Here is a 19,820-nt window from a genome sequence, read left to right as displayed (position 1 = left end):
TTTTTTTTTTTTTTTTACATAGTTGTATTTATATTACTATATATAAAATTTTCTGTGTTTTTCCAAGTTGCTACATAGTACCTGGTTCCCATGTATATTATTCCATTATTTTCCTTTTCCATAGTACACCTTAATTCATCTCAGCATTTCCCTAGTTTGGCATCAGCTGGTTCTAGATTTTTCAGAGAAGCTGCTTTTCTGTTTGCACCAGAAAGATCAAGTGGCTTTTCCAAACAGTAGGGTTTGAGAGTGGGGCCTACTCTGGTCTCACACCAGCATATCTTTCGTAATTATTTCACAAGATGAATGAATAAGTGTATCTTCCTTGCAGGGTTGTTTTTGAAGATTACAGTAGTTCTAAACAAATAACTTATGTTTTAAATTTCTTTTCTATGATCTTTGACTATATAGGTGCTTTGAGAAAACACATTAGATTTATTATACCTCAATAGAAAAATAAGCTAAGGACATGAACAAGTAATTCACCAGAGAATATAGATAGCCAATGAACATAAAACAAATACTCAGATCCACTGACAGCTGGAGGACATACAGATTTAAAGTATGAAATACCACTGCCTATCATACTGGCACAGATTAAAGAGAGTGATGGGGCCCAGTGACGGTGAAAGAATGGGGAACAGTTACCCTCTCATGCCCCTGGAGGAAGGGGAGTGTAAATTAGGCAGCGCTTTCTTTCTGCAAGGCAGTTTGGTGATGTGGTCAAGGCTTAAGAAAGCAAGGCCTTTTTTCACAATTCCATTTACTGGATTCAACCAAAGAAAATAATCAGACAAGTGAGCAAAGATATATATACAAGGATGTCTATATTAGCATTAAAACAATGGCAAGATACTGAAATATCCAAGAGTAAGAGATAAATAACTTACTTACATATACTTACATATACATTACAATGCGTAATGTATATGGTGCATCCTTACACTCCCAGTGCTGTATATATGGTCATCAAGGATGACGATGGCGGCCACACCAGTGGCATCAAAAGGCCGGGCCTTCTGGCCGTGCACGCAAGGAGCTTGTCCTCGAGGAGCTTGTGGCTTGGCAGCACACCTACTAGAAGGCCAGCGGCAGACACCTGGAACAGAGACAAGACTCTTGGGCCCATCCCGGCTCCATCGACGGGGAAGGGCCCAGCTCTGCTGCGCCTGCGGCGCGTGCTTTTGTGAGCCCCTCTGAGCTCCACCTCCTGATGGTAAAGTGGGGAAACTCAGCCGCTCAGGATATGGTGGGGGAATTTTTGGCCCTGAGCGGCACGCAGGAGGCCCTAGGGTGGGGCCCCTCCTCCCTCCAGATTCCGAGTAACATGGCCAGACCTTGGGGTCCGTTACTGGAATGCTGCTTTCATTCTGCGGAGCTTGTCCTGAATCTTCCGCAGTGTTTCTGGCTTGGAGACGTGGTAGAAGTTAGCCCTGTCGTCTGCCACTAACATGGAAGTATCTACTCCGCTGAAATGGGTGATTCTTTGCTTGCAGCAGAATTCTCTGCGTCTGAACTGAAAGCACAGGTGAGACTGCCGCGGACTGCCGGTGCCTACAGCCGCGGTGGACACACAGAGGACTGTCTCAGCCAGGTGCTCCAGCCCCTGCGAGTTCTACATGGCCGTGGCAAAGTTCCTCTGTTCATAGCGAGATTTTGCAGTCAGCAAAAAATTGGATAGGAAGTGCAAATGCAACTGAAACAAGAAAACGACACAGCAGTGTCATCTGGTTAAGGTGAACAAATAGGAAATATCTGAGATCCTGTTAAAGTAATCTAGCTTCAGGGCACAGAACAGCGTGTACCTTATCACGTATGTATAAAGGAAGCCATTAGGTGGACACAGGTCTGAGTGGTGGCCGTGGAGGGGCTGGGGCTGGCGGGCTGGAGTGGGCATTACTTGAAACGAAACAAAACAGAAAGGCAACACCCCGTAAGCGGAAAGATTTGAAAAAAAGGCCAACCTTGCTTCTCATAAGCAAAATCTTACCAGGACAAGCCTCCCAGCTCCCAGTTTGCTAGAAGAGGAACAAATGGGAAGAGTCAAAGTTCTAGGACCAAGAAAGGCGCCCCCACCCAGGAAGACGGAGCAGACGCGTCCAGAGGCGAATAGGGAACAAACCAGCAGCTTCTCAGGCAGCTTGTCATCGTTCAAGTGGCCTGTTGGCTGCAGGAGGGATGTTTGTCCAGGATGTGGCCCCTTGAGAGCCGCCCCTTCCTCTGTGGCTCCCTGGCTGGCAGGCACGGATTGCCAGGTTTCAGGGGGACACCTCACGAATGCACATGCTGCACCAAGTGGGATTCTTACTCCTTTTCAGAGCAGTCCCAAGAGGCTGAATTCTTGGGCCCACCTTCAGGGAAGATGTTGGAGAATTCAGCTGACCCCTCATTTCAGAGCTGCCTCTTCCTGAGGACTGTCACCATAGCTGGGCCACAGGTGGGAACAGACTGGACGCCCTTCCACTGGGCTTGACTCTTGTCTGCAGTGATTCTGATGCAGTCAGAGACCACACAGGTGGGCTCCTGGAGGTCATTCGCAAATGTGGCCTCCTAGCCATCCCGGTTGAGCACCTTTTAAAGGATCTTAAAAAAAACATTTACTTTACCTATTCCCACTTTTTAAGTTGACATCTCAGTTTTTTTCTTTGTTGGTTTAAATAGATACAAAGTATGTAATTTTCAGATAAAACTGTTCCATCACTTAAAAAAAGAATAATAACACAGATTTATTAATGTGCAGAATTGTCTACCATACATTGTTGAGTGAAAAAAGTTATAAGACAGTATATATGATCCCATTTTGTTTTTAAAATATATATATATGTGTAACTAAAAGTCTAGAAGGTTATACACTGAAATATTAACAGTAGTTATCATTAGATCATAGAATTAAAGCTTTCTTTTTTTCCTAAATTTTTTTATGGAGAATATTTATGGTATGATAAAAAATTACCAGGTACAGTGGCTCATGCCTCTATTCCCAGCTTTGGGAGGCCAAAGTGGGAGGATCCCTTGAGGCCAGGAGTTCAAGACATAGAGAGACTCCATCTCTACAAAGAATAATAAATAGCCAGGTGTGATGGCACATTCCTGTAGTCCAGCTACTCAGGAGACTGAGGCAGAAGGATTGTTTGAGTGCAGGAGTTCAAGGCTGCAGGGAGCTATGGTTACGCCACTGCACTCCAGCCTGCCCAACAGAGCGAGACCCTGTCTTTATAAAATATATATATATGTAGTTTAAACAACATGTAGTGTTTTGTAATTGTAATTAAGAAATAACTAGAAGATTATTTGTGAGTTTAAATGAAATTGAACACCAGCGTACCCCTAAAATTTGTGCAACTATTATGTTGATAAAAAAATTAATACCAAATGACCATATCCATTTTTTGCTAAGTAATTTGTGTTGCACAGACTAACTTCCTTGGAGTATCATTTACTGGATCAAAATATGGGCTTTGAAGTACATGTAGTTTACTAGACTTTTCCCCAGTCTTTTTCTTTTTCCCTCCAAAATTCATCTCTAATTAGACCCAGTCATTGTGCTGTAGGAAGCACTTGGCACCCAGCTGCGTGCTCACAGGTGTGCAGTGCAGCAACTCTGCTTCTTGGTAATACACAGTGACCTCCACCGGTACAGATTATTGTTCTTAAAGAGTATTCATTTATCTTCCATGTAATAATTATAGGCAGTTATAATAATTCAAGGCATGTTTGTGCTTTCACTTTCAGACTGTAGAATGTGAAGAAGGAAGTGAAGATGATGAATCTCTCCGAGAAATGGTGGAACTGGCTGCACAGAGACTATATGAGGCCCTTACACCAGTTCATTGATAACTTTTTGTCTGTGTATGTTAAAACTTTTTAAAAATACTTGACTCTACTGCTACTTAAAATAAAATATGTTAGTTTCTCTGGGCTTGCCTATTGACTTTCGATGTCAGGTGGCCTTAATTCCAACAGCCTGCATACTGCTAAATTACCAACTAATTTGTCCATTAGTCTAGAACTAACTACTAAACTACACCTTATGTTAGAATTTATTGATTCTGCTTCCCGGCATGTATGCAGCTCCCACTGAAACCTTTAAGCTTTGCTCACAGCAACTGAAACAGAATTTATCTTACTGTACTTATTAAGGAAAGAAAATACACAGTGGTTTGTACTTTCATATCCATATTCTAAATTTAAATGAACAGGGATTATCACTTAAAAGTGTTAAGCACCTTTCCGTTTCTTTCCTCCTGACACTGTTGCTAAATTGCTTAATTTATGCATTTGTAAAATTAGGACTTTTAGGACTCAGTATTTTGTTTATATTGTATCTACGCATTTAACTCAGGGATATTCACAGTATAATTTTTTTTTTTCTTTCCAGAGACAGGGTCTTGCTCTGTCTCCCAGGATAGACAGAGTATAACTTTTATGACTCAATTTATGGATATTCAGGTGTCATTTGTTTGTTTCATATGTAAGCCATTAGGCCAAGTACACGTAATTCAGACTTGCAAGTAACGACACAGGAGTGTCTGGTGCTGAGGGAGCAGCCCACTCTGCCAGGGGTTGCTTTGGCATCCACTTCAATGAAAATGGCCTGCTTGCTCCCGCTCCAGAGGAAAGGAACAGGTGTACTGCTAGCTTCTGTTCACAGCCCGACTTCAGAGTTGCCTGCGCTCACTGTCAATCTACAGTCATCAGTTGTCCAGTCACTAACCTCCACCGACACTATTTCATCCTCATTTTGCCTCACTGCTTATAGTGACAACTGTTGACCACTCCCCTGCACTCTGGTGACAATCTTCAGTGTAAATCTGACTCTGTTACTTGAAATGCATTTATTTCTATAAAATAGCCTACTTATGTTCTCTTTGGCTCATACTAAAGGCCTAGGGGTTAAAGTCATAAGATTTTATTGTGATGGATTTTAAAACGTTTTCAAGTTACAAAAATGCACACAATATATACTATATACAGCAAGTACAACAAGAAGGGAAGTGTCCTTTCCCCTAAGGTAACCAATTTGAGTTAATAACTACTCGAAATTGCTCTTGAATCTGAATCTTCATCTCCACTGCTGCTGTTTGAGCCCAAGTCATACTCTTCCCTCCCCGAATTCCTGCAACAACCTCCCATCCCCACTTCCTACAGCTGAGTCCTAAAATAACAGATCTGGCCTCCTGCTTAGAGTCCAACAGGAGGTCGTCATCATGATTAGGATGAAGCCCAAGCACCGTGCCCCCAGCAGGTGCTCTCAATCTGGGCTGCACATGGCAATCACCTGGGGCGCATTACAAATGCACTGATGCCCAAGTCCCACCGCAGAAGTTGAGTCAGTTGGTCTGGAGTGAGCAGCCCTCGGCAGTACGCTTTTACAGCTCTCTGGCTAACCCTAGCTTGGAGCCCAGGAACCACCAGCCTGGAACTGCGGTCACGCGTGACGCCAGCTACACGGAGTGGCTCGGCTGCCCGGCCCTTCTGGTTTTCCCCAAAAGCTCCGTGGCTTCAAGACATCCTTCTGACCCGTTCTGAGCACGGCCCTCCCACTTCATCGCACAGTTGAGGTAAGAACGCTCGATAAATGACCAAGTTTTATTTAACAGATGAATTCCTTGTAAATAAATCAGCCCTCCGTATTGGCAGGTCTCTGCAGACAACCCACAGCGGGGGGGAAAAGGAGAAAATAGTGGCTGAGTCTGTACTGAACAGGTGGGCTTTTCTCCCCGTCATTATTCCCTAAATACAGTATGGCAACTATTTACATCGCATTTACACTGTATGCAGTATTATAATCAACTCAGAGATGGTCGAAAGTATAGGAGAGGCTGTGGGTGGGCGATACGCAAACACCACGCCACTTAGTGTCAGGGACGTGACCATCCGCGGCTCCGCAGGGACCCTGGATCCAGTCCTGCGCCGCGCCGAGGGCCGACTGCACTTCCCACAGGGCCTTCTCACTTCACACCACTACCACGTGCGGAAACGGCTCCGCAGGCCCAGCGTGGTGTTGGCTTTGACCGCGACGCCAAGTCGCTTTCCTTCGGGGTTCGTCTCCTTCTGCGGAACTGCCCGGCGCTGCCGGCCAGAGGGTGAGCTGGGGCGCGGGGCCCGAGGCCCTCGCCCAAGCTTAGCTTCGCCCGGGGGGCGCGGGGTCACTCCTGCAGACTCGGCTGTGAGCGAAAGGACGCAGTAGGCCGAGTTTCTTGTAAACGGACAAAACTGAGGTCTCCAAATGGCCACAACTGTCGCGTGTCTTAAACTTGACTGACTGGCCACTGTGCCGGGAACGTCGGGACCGCCCGGCGGGACCCACCTGCGCACGCGCATCTTCCCGGCGAGCCGCGCGGGCAACCGGCCGCTCGCCCCGCCCCCGCCGCTCGCCCCGCCCCCGCCGCTCGCCCCGCCCCCGCCGCTCGCCCCGCCCCCGCCGCTCGCCCCGCCCCCGCCGCTCGCCCCGCCCCCGCCGCTCGCCCGGATATCCGGCCTGGTCCCGCCTCTCCGCCGGCCGGACTATGGCGCTGTGCGAGGCGGTGGGCTGCGGGAGCTCTCTGGTATGGCCTCGCGTGTTGCTTTTCGGAGACTCCATCACTCAGGTACCGCCGCCCCGGGGCGCGTCCTGGACGCTCGGCTGCCCAGCGCCGCTCAGCCTGCCACACCCGCGGACTCCTCGGGCCTCCCTGTGGGGTCCGCTGGCGCCGACGCTGGGCCCCCAAGTCTCCTACTGCCCCAGGGTCCCTTCCGTGCCCCCGCGAAGGCCAAGGAGGCGGCGGGTTTGTCAAGCTTGCTGCCTCCTGTGAGGACCCCAGAGGAACGGCGGGTCCCGGCCGTCCCCAGTGCCCTCAGCGAACCCTGGCGGTGGGTCTCCCCCTAGTGGCTGAGACCTTCGGGGGCGTGATGTCCTGGAGGGCCCCCGCGTTTTCATTCAGTCCTGTACAAAGACCCGCCCCTGGGAGAGACGAGGGGCAGGGAAGTGAAGGGTCTCCCCTGGCGAGAGGCAGAGCCGACCCACCGGAGTTCCGCTGCTGTTTCCATTCTGTGTCACATTTCACGGGGGGTTAGGATGACCCGGTACAAATTGTGTATTGTTTTCAGTGTCTTCCTTGGCGGTGGCTTCTGGGCACGAACAGTGTGTTGTGTCCCCCGGTGAGACTTCCCCTGAGGAGTCACCTGCACGGACTTCGGAGGTGGCTGATTCACTTCCCACAGTTTTTGTGCAACCTGTATGCTGCTTCTGGTGGAACAAACAGGTTGAGCAATTCAAGGTTGAATTTTTTACTTTTTATTTTTTTTAAAGTTGGTTACGCTCTGTCGCCCAGGCTGAGGTGCTATGGCGCAATCGTAGCTCACTGCAGCCTCGAACTCCTGGACTCAGACACTCATCTTTGTCTCAGCCTCTCCAGTAGCTGGGACTGCTGGCCTGTTTCACTCGCTGTGTTGCCCGGGCTGGTCTTGAACTCTCCTTGGTTCAAGTGATCCTCCCTCCTTGACCTTCCAAAATGCTGGGATTACAGATGTGAGCCACCACGCTGGTCAAGGGTTGATCTTGAAAAATAAAACGCCTTCAAGAATAAAGTAGACAAAGATAGTATTTTCATCCAAGATCATTTTTCAGTTCCCACTAAGAAAAAAATTCTTCCAAATAGAAGCTTTTTCTTCAGGGAGGAAGTAGACATTATTTTCCTGTGGTATTTTGTTGTGGGGTTTTTTTTTTTTTTTTCCTCCTAACACTCAGACATGACTTTTCTAAACCAGTTTTTCATGGATGTGCCAGTAGTTGGTAACATTATTTTTAGGCATCGGGGGCAGTAAGGGCTTTCCATAGTCCATGGGAATGTATAATCCACGTTCACCCTAAGCTCGGTCGTTAATAAAGCCATGAATTTCCTTATTCTTTCTGCTGTGGCGAAGTAGTATAGTACAGACTTCATTTCCTAACTGAACACATAGTTGATTTTATCTCTTGTAAATAAATTTTCTTAAAGCCACTTTTAACTAATAGAGAATAAAAATGCACCTTCTTTCCAGAGTGCTGCCAGGTGTAGATACATGTAATCCCCCAAAATGACGTCCCTTGAATGAGTCAAGTGATGAAGTCCAAGAAGTCAGGGAGTGCAAAGAAAAGAGAAGGGGAGTCGCTCATCAAATTTCCCTTGCTGAAATGTTGTAATTACGTTGATAAGTAGTAATAACAGGCTTTTCTTTCTCCAGTTTTCTTTTCAGCAGGGTGGATGGGGAGCATCGCTGGCTGACAAGCTCGTCAGGTGAGAATGGTTTCTAGATTGCTACTTGAGTATTTATTGCTGGAAAATGTCATCTCAGGAAAAAAGAGTGAGGGATAGTTTAAACACTAACTTCCTCTTTTTTTTTACTCTTTGCCTGCGTTTCCTAGTCGGTGTATATATGGGAGGAGGAACAGGAAAAGGGCAGGTACTCACGGTTCAGCTAATGGGACTTTGCCACCATATGAAATCAAACACAAAAAGTTGTGGAAAATGTATTAGAGGTTTTGGATCCAAAAAATACAGCTATTTCACCATCTACAGAAGACAGATTCTTTTTCAGTTATTACAGTAGATGTGATTTAAGTGATCAGTGAGGTGTTCATATGTATTCTTCACTCAAAGTTGAGTCCACTTTGGATACTGATCCAACGTTCTTCAGTAGCAGAGCCCCCTGGGAAACGGGGAAGCCATGGTAAGCTGTATCATGTCCTAGGATGCTGGGATGTTGGATGGCGTTGGGGTATTATCTCTACTCACTGCCAGAGTTCCAGAACAATTCAAGTGCACCTGCCTTTTTTAGGATGTCTGCTTCAGCCATCTGCATAGGCCTGAACTGATCCCAATGTTTTAATTTAACCTAATTGCTAAGTTTGAGAGTGATTAGGAGACATCTTACTCAACTGTCCTCTTATACTGCCTACACTAATATTAATAAATTTTAAAATACAGAATTAAGCTGGGCGTGGTGGCATGAGCTTTGTATTCCCAGCTACTCAGGAGACGGAGGTGGGAGGATCGCTTGAACCCAGGAGTTCAAGGTTGCGGGGAGCTATGATTGGGTCACTGCACTCCAGCCTGGGTGACAGAGCAAGACCATATCTCTTATTTAAAAAAAAAAAAAAAAACTGAATTAGGTATACAGTCCTCATCCCATAGTGTTACCCCTAATGTTTGGTTTTAAAACAAGATCTATTTCACAAAAAGCATTTTTTAAATCCACACAAATTATTTTTAAATTTATTGATATTTTCAATTTTTTTAGCCTTATCCAAGTATTTTTTTAAGCACAAATACTTGATTTGAAGGAGTTTAGGATAAACTCACCTTTTTCAGTTTTTAAAAGCTGCTGCTGTTTGCTTTTAAATATGCCCTCACCTATTAAGTATGGAATGTCCAATTTCCTTAACTACTAAATGTGACAGTTGATATCTGTGACATTTCACTTTGATACTTTTCATTGTGAAGGTACATCCCCAGTCTTTTGGATGCACATTTTAACTTGTGATTATCTTTCAATTTTTTTTTGACCAATTTTTATGAAATCATGGATAAATACAAAATTCATGTTATTTTCAAATATGAGTTCCATCGTGGAACCAATGCAGTGCAGACAGCTCAAAATATCAATGAGGTGTTTGGGACGGATGTGGCTACTGAACGCACAGTATGTCTATGGTTTGAGAAGTTCCATTCTGGTGATTTTAATCTTAAAAATGAGCCACATGGGTGACCTGATGCCAAGGTGCATAATGATGAACTGAAAGCTGTAGTGGAAACAAATCCATCTGGTCCTACATGGGAATTAGCAAGGTCTGACGTTACTATTCCAACAATATTGGACCATTTGAAACAAATAGGCAAGGTAAAGAAGCTGGATAGATGGGTTCTGCAAGAGTTAAATGAAGGCCGGGCGCGGTGGCTCACGCCTGTAATCCTAGCACTCTGGGAGGCCGAGACGGGTGGATCGCTGGAGGTCAGGAGTTCGAGACCAGCCTGAGCAAGAGCGAGACCCCGTCTCTACTAAAAATAGAAAGAAATTATATGGACAACTAAAATATATATATACAAAAAATTAGCCGGGCATGGTGGCACATGCCTGTAGTCCCAGCTACTCGGGAGGCTGAGGCAGTAGGATCGCTTAAGCCCAGGAGTTTGAGGTTGCTGTGAGCTAGACTGACGCCACGGCACTCACTCTAGCCTGGGCAACAGAGTGAGACTCTGTCTCAAAAAAAAAAAAAAAAAAAAAAAGAGTTAAATGAGCATCAGAAGAGAAATTGTCTTGAAACTTGCCTTTCTTTGCTGTTGCAACACAAAGGTGAACCACTTCTATGCCATATTGTTACATGTAATGAAAAAAGGATTCTTTTTGATAATCGCAAGTATTCGGCACCATGGTTGGATAAAGATTAAGTGCCGGAACACAGTCCAAAACCGGATGTTCATCAGAAAAAACTAATGGTGTCTGTTTGGTGGTGTTATCCACTACAGCTTCACGAAACCTGGTCAGTTGATTACAGTGGACGTCTACTGCAACCAGCTGGACAAAATGATGAGGACGCTTGCAAGTAAGGAGCCAGGATTGGTCCATAGAGACAGGCTAATCCTCTTGCAAGACGATGCTCGACTGCATGTCACACAAACAACAGAAGCTGCTCAAACTACAGAGGCTGGACTTGGAAACTCTGCCATCTACCACATTCACCAGAACTTGCATTAACCACTTCTTCCAGGCTTCGGACCACTTCTTGCAAGGAAAAACACTCGATTCTCAACAGGCTGTGGAAAACGCCTTTGTGATTTCTTTGCCACTGTTCTCCAGGCTTCTTTGCTGCTGGCATAAAAAAGCTACCATTACAATGGCAAAACTGTGTTGATAGTTTAGGCGAGTACTTCAATTGTACTGTTTCTTGTTTGAGATATGGTAAACTATGCTTTTGATTCAAAATCGGACATTTCATATTTAATGACCTATAAAATACCTAATTTACATTTTTCCTGTGAAGCAATCTTACAGAGCCTGGATGCTTTAGAAGGAATCTTTAGTTAATTCTTACCCTTTTTCCATCTTCATCTGGATTTAAATACCCATTGGTACCCATGAATTTATGTAAAAGCCTTTAATTTTCCAATTTCTTCAGCTTTTTGGATAACTTAGACACTATTGATTATTTTATTCAACCCAGAGAATTCACGTATGCATCCCCTTTCAGAAGAGAACCTTCATAGTTTCAACTCCTGGCCTCACTAGCACTTTTTTCCTAGTCTTGATTCACAAGCAACCTTATGATAATTTTTTAAGAACCTGTGATGGCTGCACTTATTGAGCTCCTTGTGTGTCTGGCCATTACCCTTAATCTTCACTCAGCCCGGCAGATTAGGTATTATAGTGCTGGTCTTTCACACTTGGGTGGACTCGGGGAGATTAAGTAAATCACCACGCCAGTGCCTCGTTGCTAGTCGAGGACAGGAAGATCCAGGCACTGGCCGCTCTGATTACGGCGGTTCTGCTACACCACATTGTGGCAGGAAGCTGTTTTGCTGTTGAAGTGCTGGAGTCACTACATCATTGGGTGGGTGTCGGGCAGACTCGCCTTTCAGAATCTGGAGTCCTCCATTTCCAAGTATCGTAAGCGACTGGAGTCTTCAAAATGGCTAGTCAGCTTTTTGTAATATTTACAAATAAAAACACTCAATGTCACTCAGAAATAAGGCTGAATTTTGTTGTTGTGCCCAACTTTGTAAATGCTACCTGAGAGCTTCAGAAGAGTAGTATAAAAGCGGGTCCCCTCCTGCTGCTGTCTTTGGAGTGCATTGCCCGGCACCGTAGCCGGCAGCCGCTCGCTGGTGCCCTCGCTCCTTAGTCGTGTATATGTAGGAATTTGAACCGTACACCAAAATGTGCCACATCAATTTGCTAATCACAAATTGAACCTCAAGATTCATTTTATTTAAAAAAACACCTTTTTTCTGGATACCTTTAAACATCTACAAAAGCAGAGAGTATAATGAACCCGTCCATCCCTCCCATCATGGATTATTCTGAAGCACATGTGACTGATACCTTCTAAAGTGTGTTAAACGTGTTGCCTGTGTAATCCTCACAGTGATTATCCTCACTTTACATGGGAGGAAGTAGTAACATGCCCAGGGCACGCCTAGCTAGAGATGGAACTAGGATACAAACCCAGGAAGCCTTGCTCAAGATTTATGGTTGGTTTTTTCGTTATGCCATACGGTACTATGAATGAAACTGTTTTTAAGGAAAAAAATGCCTATTAACAAACTGGTTTAAATTGAAATACAACTAATATATTCACTAAAATTATTCAATCAAAACCAAAATTTCAAATATTCTATATATGAATCCCAAACTAAACCATTACATTTGTTCCAGCCTGTAGCGGCTTTCTACCTAAGATACTTGCTCAGATTAATCTGTTGAAACAGGTAAAAGCAAGTCAAAGCGTCTGCTGTGCCGTGTGTGCAGTCAGTTGCAGACTAAATCGTGGCCGCTTTCTGTGTAATGACTTACCACGTCTCTGATTGAGGAATGTGGCATATTAACCTATATCTTTGAACAATTTAGAGATCACGCTTCAGCTGTTCTTGCTCTTATCAGTGTGAAACCCGGGGCCCGGGTGGGAGCTTATGATGGGATTAGAAGCCCCAGAGCACACCCCACTGAAAGGTTGGCTGCCAGGGACTGTAAACAGTTCTTTACCCACAGTTCACCTTTGTAACATTTTTCATTTCAGAAAATGTGACGTTCTGAATCGTGGATTTTCAGGTTACAATACCAGATGGGCCAAAATTATCCTTCCAAGATTAATCAGGAAAGGGAACAGTTTGGACAACCCAGTAGCAGTGACAATTTTCTTTGGTGCCAATGACAGTGCACTAAAAGGTAAAAGCATTTTTGTTTTTCTAGCTTATGTTTAGTCATTTATATGTAACAGCAAAATTACATACTTTTTTCATCCGTTAATCTCCCAGTAAAGTTTTGTTAAACTTATGAATTCCCCGAGTTTGTTTACACTAATATGTATTTCTTCTGGCTTTAACGTCGGTGGCTTTTATCCCCGACTCATCTTCTCTGTGCCTCCGCCGCCGGCAGACCTAAACGTGCAAACGCTTGTTTTCTGGAGTCTGTTAGTGCTGTGCCACGTTTTGTGTGTTTTTCTCTCTAACTGACGTGGTTGGCATCAGAAGGCTCAAGTCGCACACCTTGCAGTTTGCATCACACTGGTGGGGGAGGCGCATCTCGGGGCAGCGGTAACCCTGACCTGGGTTAGGCTTGAATCCTGGGCGTGGCAAACACGGGTTCGGAAAAGGAGGATGGTCTTTCCTTGTTTGCTGAAGAATCGCTGCTGTGACTAGAGCAGAACTGGCCACGTAAGAGGCCTCTCTCTCCCCCCTTTCTACTCTCTACAGGAGAGCCCTCTGCTTGCGTAATAGAGAGGAAAACCATCAGCCTTTGTTTGGGGAAGTTGGGTAGTTGCTTCCAGAGATCCCTTCTGTGCCCCTCGTGGTGTCGCAGACCAGCATGTCTGCCGTCCACAGGCAGCTGTGGGGCCTCGCAGGTGAGGCCAAGATGCACAGTGCCAGCTGCCCTTGGGGGATTCTTGCTGCCTAGAAGGATTATATAAATTACAGGTATTGGGAGAGAGGCTGTAAACTATTTGGAGAAAACAAAATAAATCTTCCCTTTATAGCTTACACCAAAAACCATAAGAAAACTCAAAAAAAATTTTTTTAAAGTGAACTTTTATCAAATTTAAGACAAGACCTAAGCATAAAAGGAATGGAGAAAGTCACAAAGGAAAACCAGGCTTAAATAAAATAGCTTCTGTCAGAAAAAGCTATGAGAAAGAAAAATGGTATGTCGAGGAAAATATTTGAAAAGTACAGCAGACAGAAGGGTGGTAACGTCTTTCATGTAGGAATCAGTGAGAAAAATACTTCAGTAGAAAAATCGGCAAAGGACAACAGATAATTCACAAAAAGAGAAATTTAATGGCCAATATGTATTTGAAAATGTGTGAATTTCACTTACCAAAAAAATGCAAATGAAAACAAGGAATTTTGTTTTTTTTAAGCCATAATACTTAATGGCTGACAAGCGTGCAATAAGATGGGAACGTACTGGCGGGAGAATAACTTGTAATCCTCCTGGAAAGCTGTTTGACAGTATGCATCAGACTTCTGGCATCTGGAAATCCAGCCTAAGGAAATAGTAATGTAGCCACATATATGTACAGAGATTTCTATGCATTCTTGTTTATGATAGAAGATTAGAATGCTGTATGGTAATGAAATAGAAATATCAATTATGGTCACACTATGACTAAATTTCATTTTAGTAAGACTATGGATATTGAAATGTTCATAATGTTATATGGAAAAAAGAATATAAAGTATATCTTCAGTGTGATCTCATTTTTTAAAACTATGCAGGAAGGATGGGAAAGAAGTACGTCCAGATGCCAGCAGTGGTTTTCTGGGGGGTGGGATCATCAGTGACTTTTTTCTTCATACTTCACTTACGTGTAGTTTGCGAAGGGTCTGCAAGGAGCCTGGCAATGCTCACGTGAGAGCAGATCTAGAACAATCCTTTGCGATCGTGATAATGCAGTAGTGATGGCCGACGTTTGTTTACTAAGCACTTGCTTTGCGGGAGGTGCCCTGTGCTTGGTGCTTTACACACTTCGCTGATTATGAATAACTTTCATAACAACGCTAGGAGGGAGACCCTACTATCATCTCTATTTTCCCAAGGAGGAAACTGAGGTACAAAAAGGTTAAGTGTTTATCTGAGGTTATGTGGCTAGTCAGTGACAAAGCCGGTATTGGCACCTGAGCACTCCACAGCCTGGGCTCTTTTTTTTTCTTTACAAATTCAACCTAATTGATTAGTAACAATTTGGACACTAGAGGAGAAAAGACAAGAGTACTTAAAATGCCCCTAGCCAGAGCCTCCAAAGTTTTGTTTTATGAAAAACTGTACATTTTAATTCAAGAAAAGGGGAAAATCTTCTCTTCATGCCCTTGGTGCTAATGACATCGTGAGTAGTAGGCATTTGCAAAAGTGTATTTATCTTAATTGTTGTCACCTATAACAAATAGACATTTGAGCTGAAGTGTTGAAGTTCCTCTTGAACAGATGAGAATCCCAAGCAACACGTCCCCCTGGACGAGTATGTTGCGAATTTGAAGAGTATGGTGCGGTACCTGAAGTCTGTGGACGTCCCGGAGAACCGAGTCATTCTTGTCACGCCGCCCCCGCTCTGCGAAACAGCCTGGGAAGCTGAGTGTGTCACGCAAGGTAAACAAGCCAGAGCCCATCCCGTCACTCGTCACTCGGGCAGGAGTGCTCGAAGCAGGACTTTGAAAGGACAGTGGTGTCCTGCCTGTGGGCCTGAGCTGCTTGGGGGTGGGTATATCCCTGTCTGTCTGTTCTCAGTCTACCGAAAAGTACAGCTTCCACTTTATGATACCCGAGGACTCTCTTGACATAGAAAAGGGATTCTGGCTTTGGATAACTTGGGAGGGAACTGCCGGCCTGGCGTTGCTGACCTTTGTAGTTGCCGAACTCTAAGGTGCACGTGAAACCCACTGAGAACCGTGCAGCGAGGCCAAGTGAGGAGTCGGGCGAACTGCAGGGCTGAGACTGAGGGGCTGGCTGTGCCCTTGACTTGTGCCTCCACCTTGGGGGCGTTTTCCTGACTTCACGGCACCGGGAGGCACCTGCGGCCATTTGCTTTTCCCATTTGCATCTGTAGGTGACCAGGAGAGATGGCCCTTTCTCTACCCTAGCCATATAGATTCTTCTCTTTGCTGCCTATTTGGCATCTGGAGAAAAAGTGTAGTGGTAAAATCTTTGTTTTCTTCTATATAAAGATGCCATTATGTAACTCGAATCTAATAGGTCTCTCATGCTAATATACAGTTGTCCCTCAGTGTACTCGGGGAGACTGGTTCCAGGACCCCTGAGTGTACCACAATCTGTACACACCAAGTCCTGCAGTTGGCTGTCCATATACTCAGGTCTTGCATCCTGCAAATAGTGTATTTTTGATATCCCTTTGGTTGGGAAAAAAAAAAATTCGTGTATAATCAGACCCTCACAGTTCAAACCTGCGTTGTTCAAGGGCCAGCTATACCCAAATGGTTGAAACGGTGCTTTGGGAATTTTTCTAAGTTGCCTGGAACTAAAGGAGAGCAGGTGGTTCTAGGACAAATGAAAGGCTTTACAACACGGGACAGCTGTTTCTCAAAGCATGGTCTGACTCAGGGTTAGCTATTTAGTAGTATTTTCAGGTAGATTTCTGGGCCCATTTAAGCACTCTAGATGTTTCTTATGCACACCACAACTTTATGGAACTGTTACTCCCTCTTAACCAATGGGGAAATCGAGTCTCAGAGGTGAAGTAACTTGCCCAAGATCACATAGCCAGTGCAGAACCAGGAATCAAATCCAGGAAGTCTGACTTCAGAGCCCAGGTAATTGTCCTCTGCGGGGTAGAGCAGCACAAGTGAGGAACCCGAGAGACCCATCGCCTAATTCCCCAAACCCCGTGGCTGGCCCAAGTGGGGTCAGTATTTAATGGAACTTTGAAACTGTCTGGGTCAGTAGAACTTACACAAGCAGCAGCACTTGGGTTTATCATTTCTCACCTGAATTTCCTCTCTTCAATAGGTTACAAATTAAATCGCCTGAACTCAGTTGTTGGTGAATATGCCAGTGCATGTTTACAAGTGGCCCAAGACTGTGGGACTGATGTGCTTGACCTGTGGACCCTGATGCAGAGGGACAGCCAGGTACAGTGACTTGCTCAGTCCTCTCAGCGTGAGTGGGATCACACAGAAGTAAGCCAGATGTGTGTACAGGTTTTCCTAGAATGGCTCTGCTTAGTTAAGACCGTTGTCCCTTTCACCAATGAAAACAAACTGGTTGGGGGTGAAGGGGAGGCATGGAAGGCTCCAGGACAGCTCACAAACCCAGTAGCTTATTCAGCCTAGTTTCTTAGCCAGCAGTTACTATCTGGTGGCATAAATGAGCAGTAAATGGTTCATATTTAAAAACATCCAGGGCTGGGCAGGGTGGCTCACACCTATAATCCTAGCACTCTAGGAGGCTGAGATGGGAGGATTGCTTGAGGCCAGGAATTTGAGATCAGCCTCAACAAGAGTGAGACCCCATCTCTATTAAAAATAGAAAAATTAGCCAGACACAGTGGTGTGCACCTGTAGTCCCAGCTACTCGGGAGGCTGAGGCAGGAGGATGGCTTGAGCCCAGGAGTTTGAGGTTGCAGTGAGCTATGATCATGCCCCACGGCACTCTAGCCAGGGCAACAGAGCAAGACTCTGTCTCAAAAAATAAATAAATCCAGGCCAAGTTATTTTATATATGGAGTAGGGGAAAGTTAAAACAGTTATTAACAGGCAAAACAATGAGTGTTAAGTAGAATATAGTATGGCTAATAAATTCAGTTTGAGCTATGTAGTATTGACTTAAATTATTTTGCTTTAAAGCCTGAAAGCACATTTACAAATATTAAAAGGTGTAAAAAGCTGGTCCCCATGCAGAATGGTGCAGCTACTGGAACACAGCTGGACAGTTTCTTACACACTTACAGAGGACCCAGAAATCCACTCCTGGGTATTTGCCCTGGAGAAATGAAAAAAAACTAGGTTCACATAAAATCTCTATATAACTGTTAATAGCAGCATTATTCGTAAGTGCCCAAAGCTGGAAGTAGCCAGATGTCTTCCCGTGGAGAAATGGATGAGAGATGACAGTGTTGATACACACAACTTGGATGAACGTCAGAGGCGTTTCACTGAGGGAAGGAAGCCGGTCTCTAAAGGTTACGTACTATGTGATTCCATCACTGTGGCGTCTCAAAAAGACAAGACTAAAGTGACGGAACAGATGGGTGGTGGACAGAGGTCAGGGTGTGAGAAGGGATGACTACATGCAGGTGCCACGTAAACACTGATGAACAGTACAGAAGAGGCATAAGCGGCACTCTCCCTTTTCTTTATTCTGCGACCTTGCACCCTTGGTGAAGGGCTTGTGCTGCAGAGCACATAACAGGCCCTTGGATTGCTCTGCTGAGAGCCAGACTGACTGCGCCGGGACTGAAGGCATTGAAGTACTCGGGAGGGGGAGGGGCTGGTAGATAGGTTCCCGGTTACTCAGAGCTGTTGGCTTTGGCTACTTGGACAAAGGAATGTAGAAAGAAAACAGCCAGGAATCACTAAATGAGGTGCCAGCTTTCTCCGCTGCCCTAAATCTTAATCCATACAATCCTTCCAATGACCTAGTAATTTTTGATATTTACGTACTTATATTAATACATCTGTAATGGGGACAATGGTAAAGCAGTAAAAAAGTTATACTACCCTGTGGGTACTGAGCATCACCAGTCATCTACGGTGGCCCCAAGAGCCCTGGCTTTGGTGCCAGCTCTGTACCCGCGTAAGTCACTGACCCCCTGTGCCTCCAGTATTCCTCTGAAACCTTGTCTAAACTTGAACCTTCTAGGATTCCCAGCTCAGGAGGGACCTTAGCAGCTTGAGTGCTCTAAGATTCCATCTGAGATGGTCTAAAAAGGTTGTGCAGAAAGAAAACTGTAAACTATTGGGCTAGTTACGCTCACATGTCCTTTAAGATTCTTGAACTGGGAGGGTATTTGTTAGACATCGAGTCTCACTGTGCAGATGAGAAAGCCAAGGCCTAGGGAGAAGTGCTACTGGAATCTGAATTCCTGGTCTGTAAGTCAGAAGCTGGTGGCCCACTAGCTATGTAATAGGGATGGGGAAGGGAGCTCTTACCTAGTAAGAAAGATTCTTCCCCAAGGGAGAAACGGCTCCAAGTGTAAACAGTCTTCAGTTCAGGGGAGTACGGGGGAGACTGGCCTCTTGTAGCCCAGCAATTGTTGTTCTAGGCTGGACGGTACAAGTTGTTTACAACTAAAAACCTACCACTTTAGTACATAGGCTAAGAGTCAAAAACCATAACTCACTGGAGCCTCGAGCTCTCTTAACACCAAATTTTTTCCCACTGATTACAGTAATGATCTGTGTTCACCCATTAAGACTCTTCCAACTGATAACCTGAGAAACCATGTCCTGTAATCCAAAAGACCTAGAATGACGTCCCAGCTCGGACAGCTAGTGGAGTCTTGAAGCTCACTTCTGTAATAGGGAGGTCGTACTGCAGCACTAGGGAGGGTTCCGTGTGTCCGAGCACCTGTGTAAATGGCACAGTCCCAGGCAATAAATGAAAGGGGCTGGTGACCTTTTTGTTGCAGGGCCACAAGTAGAGTGGCACACAATGGCATTTGGAAAATCATACCTTACCTGAATTTTCTTTCCTTATAGGACTTCTCACCCTACTTATCAGATGGACTGCATTTGTCACCAAAGGGAAATGAGTTTGTGTTCTCACATCTCTGGCCTTTGATAGAGAAGAAGGTCTCTTCTCTACCTTTGCTGCTTCCTTACTGGCGCGATGTGGCAGAGGCAAAACCTGAATTAAGTCTGCTGGGAGACGGAGACCATTAGCCAAGCACCGGAAACCCAAGTCTGCCTGGCAACTCCCAGCACGTCAATGGAAGAGTATTTTTTTCCCTCAAGCTTAATTATACTTGTCCTTATGCGTCTGGATCAAAAAACATGTTTGTCACCAATATTAATAAAAATATATTTTTTTCAGGGAAGTTTTGTATTTAGGTATATTATATTTTGATATTAAATACGGACTGGTGCAGAAGTCATTAATGCCAGGGCTATAAGATATACCCTGAGAAGCTTGTT

The 19,820-nt window shown here is 44.9% G+C and overlaps 2 protein-coding genes across 4 annotated transcripts in view; both read left to right on the top strand.

The window, feature by feature from the left end:
* The window catches only part of CPSF3 (cleavage and polyadenylation specific factor 3), a 39,684-nt gene extending 35,765 nt beyond the window's left edge, over nucleotides 1-3,919 (top strand). For both annotated transcript variants that reach the window (XM_069493894.1, XM_069493893.1), the window contains exon 18: nucleotides 3,733-3,919. In XM_069493894.1, coding sequence (XP_069349995.1) covers nucleotides 3,733-3,834 — 102 coding nt within the window. In that variant the 3' untranslated portion in view covers nucleotides 3,835-3,919. The remainder of the gene's footprint in view (nucleotides 1-3,732) is intronic.
* A 2,548-nt stretch (nucleotides 3,920-6,467) lies between these two features.
* On the top strand, nucleotides 6,468-19,717 carry IAH1 (isoamyl acetate hydrolyzing esterase 1 (putative)). 2 transcript variants are annotated; one of them, XM_069495322.1, is made up of 6 exons: nucleotides 6,468-6,590; nucleotides 8,206-8,258; nucleotides 12,755-12,903; nucleotides 15,160-15,321; nucleotides 16,696-16,817; nucleotides 17,749-19,376. In XM_069495322.1, exons 1-6 carry the CDS (start codon nucleotides 6,510-6,512, stop codon nucleotides 17,968-17,970), a joined length of 789 nt encoding a protein of 262 aa, XP_069351423.1. In that variant the 5' UTR covers nucleotides 6,468-6,509; the 3' UTR covers nucleotides 17,971-19,376. The 2 variants fall into 2 exon arrangements, with proteins under 2 accessions (XP_069351423.1, XP_069351424.1); XM_069495323.1 differs by lacking the exon at nucleotides 17,749-19,376 and adding an exon at nucleotides 19,386-19,717 and having other exon boundaries at nucleotides 6,469-6,590.
* The last annotated feature ends 103 nt before the right edge of the window (nucleotides 19,718-19,820 follow it).

This window comes from Eulemur rufifrons, chromosome 19 (genome assembly GCF_041146395.1).
Source record: "Eulemur rufifrons isolate Redbay chromosome 19, OSU_ERuf_1, whole genome shotgun sequence".
Taxonomy (NCBI): domain Eukaryota; kingdom Metazoa; phylum Chordata; class Mammalia; order Primates; family Lemuridae; genus Eulemur; species Eulemur rufifrons.
This window is presented reverse-complemented; position numbering and strand designations above follow the sequence as displayed.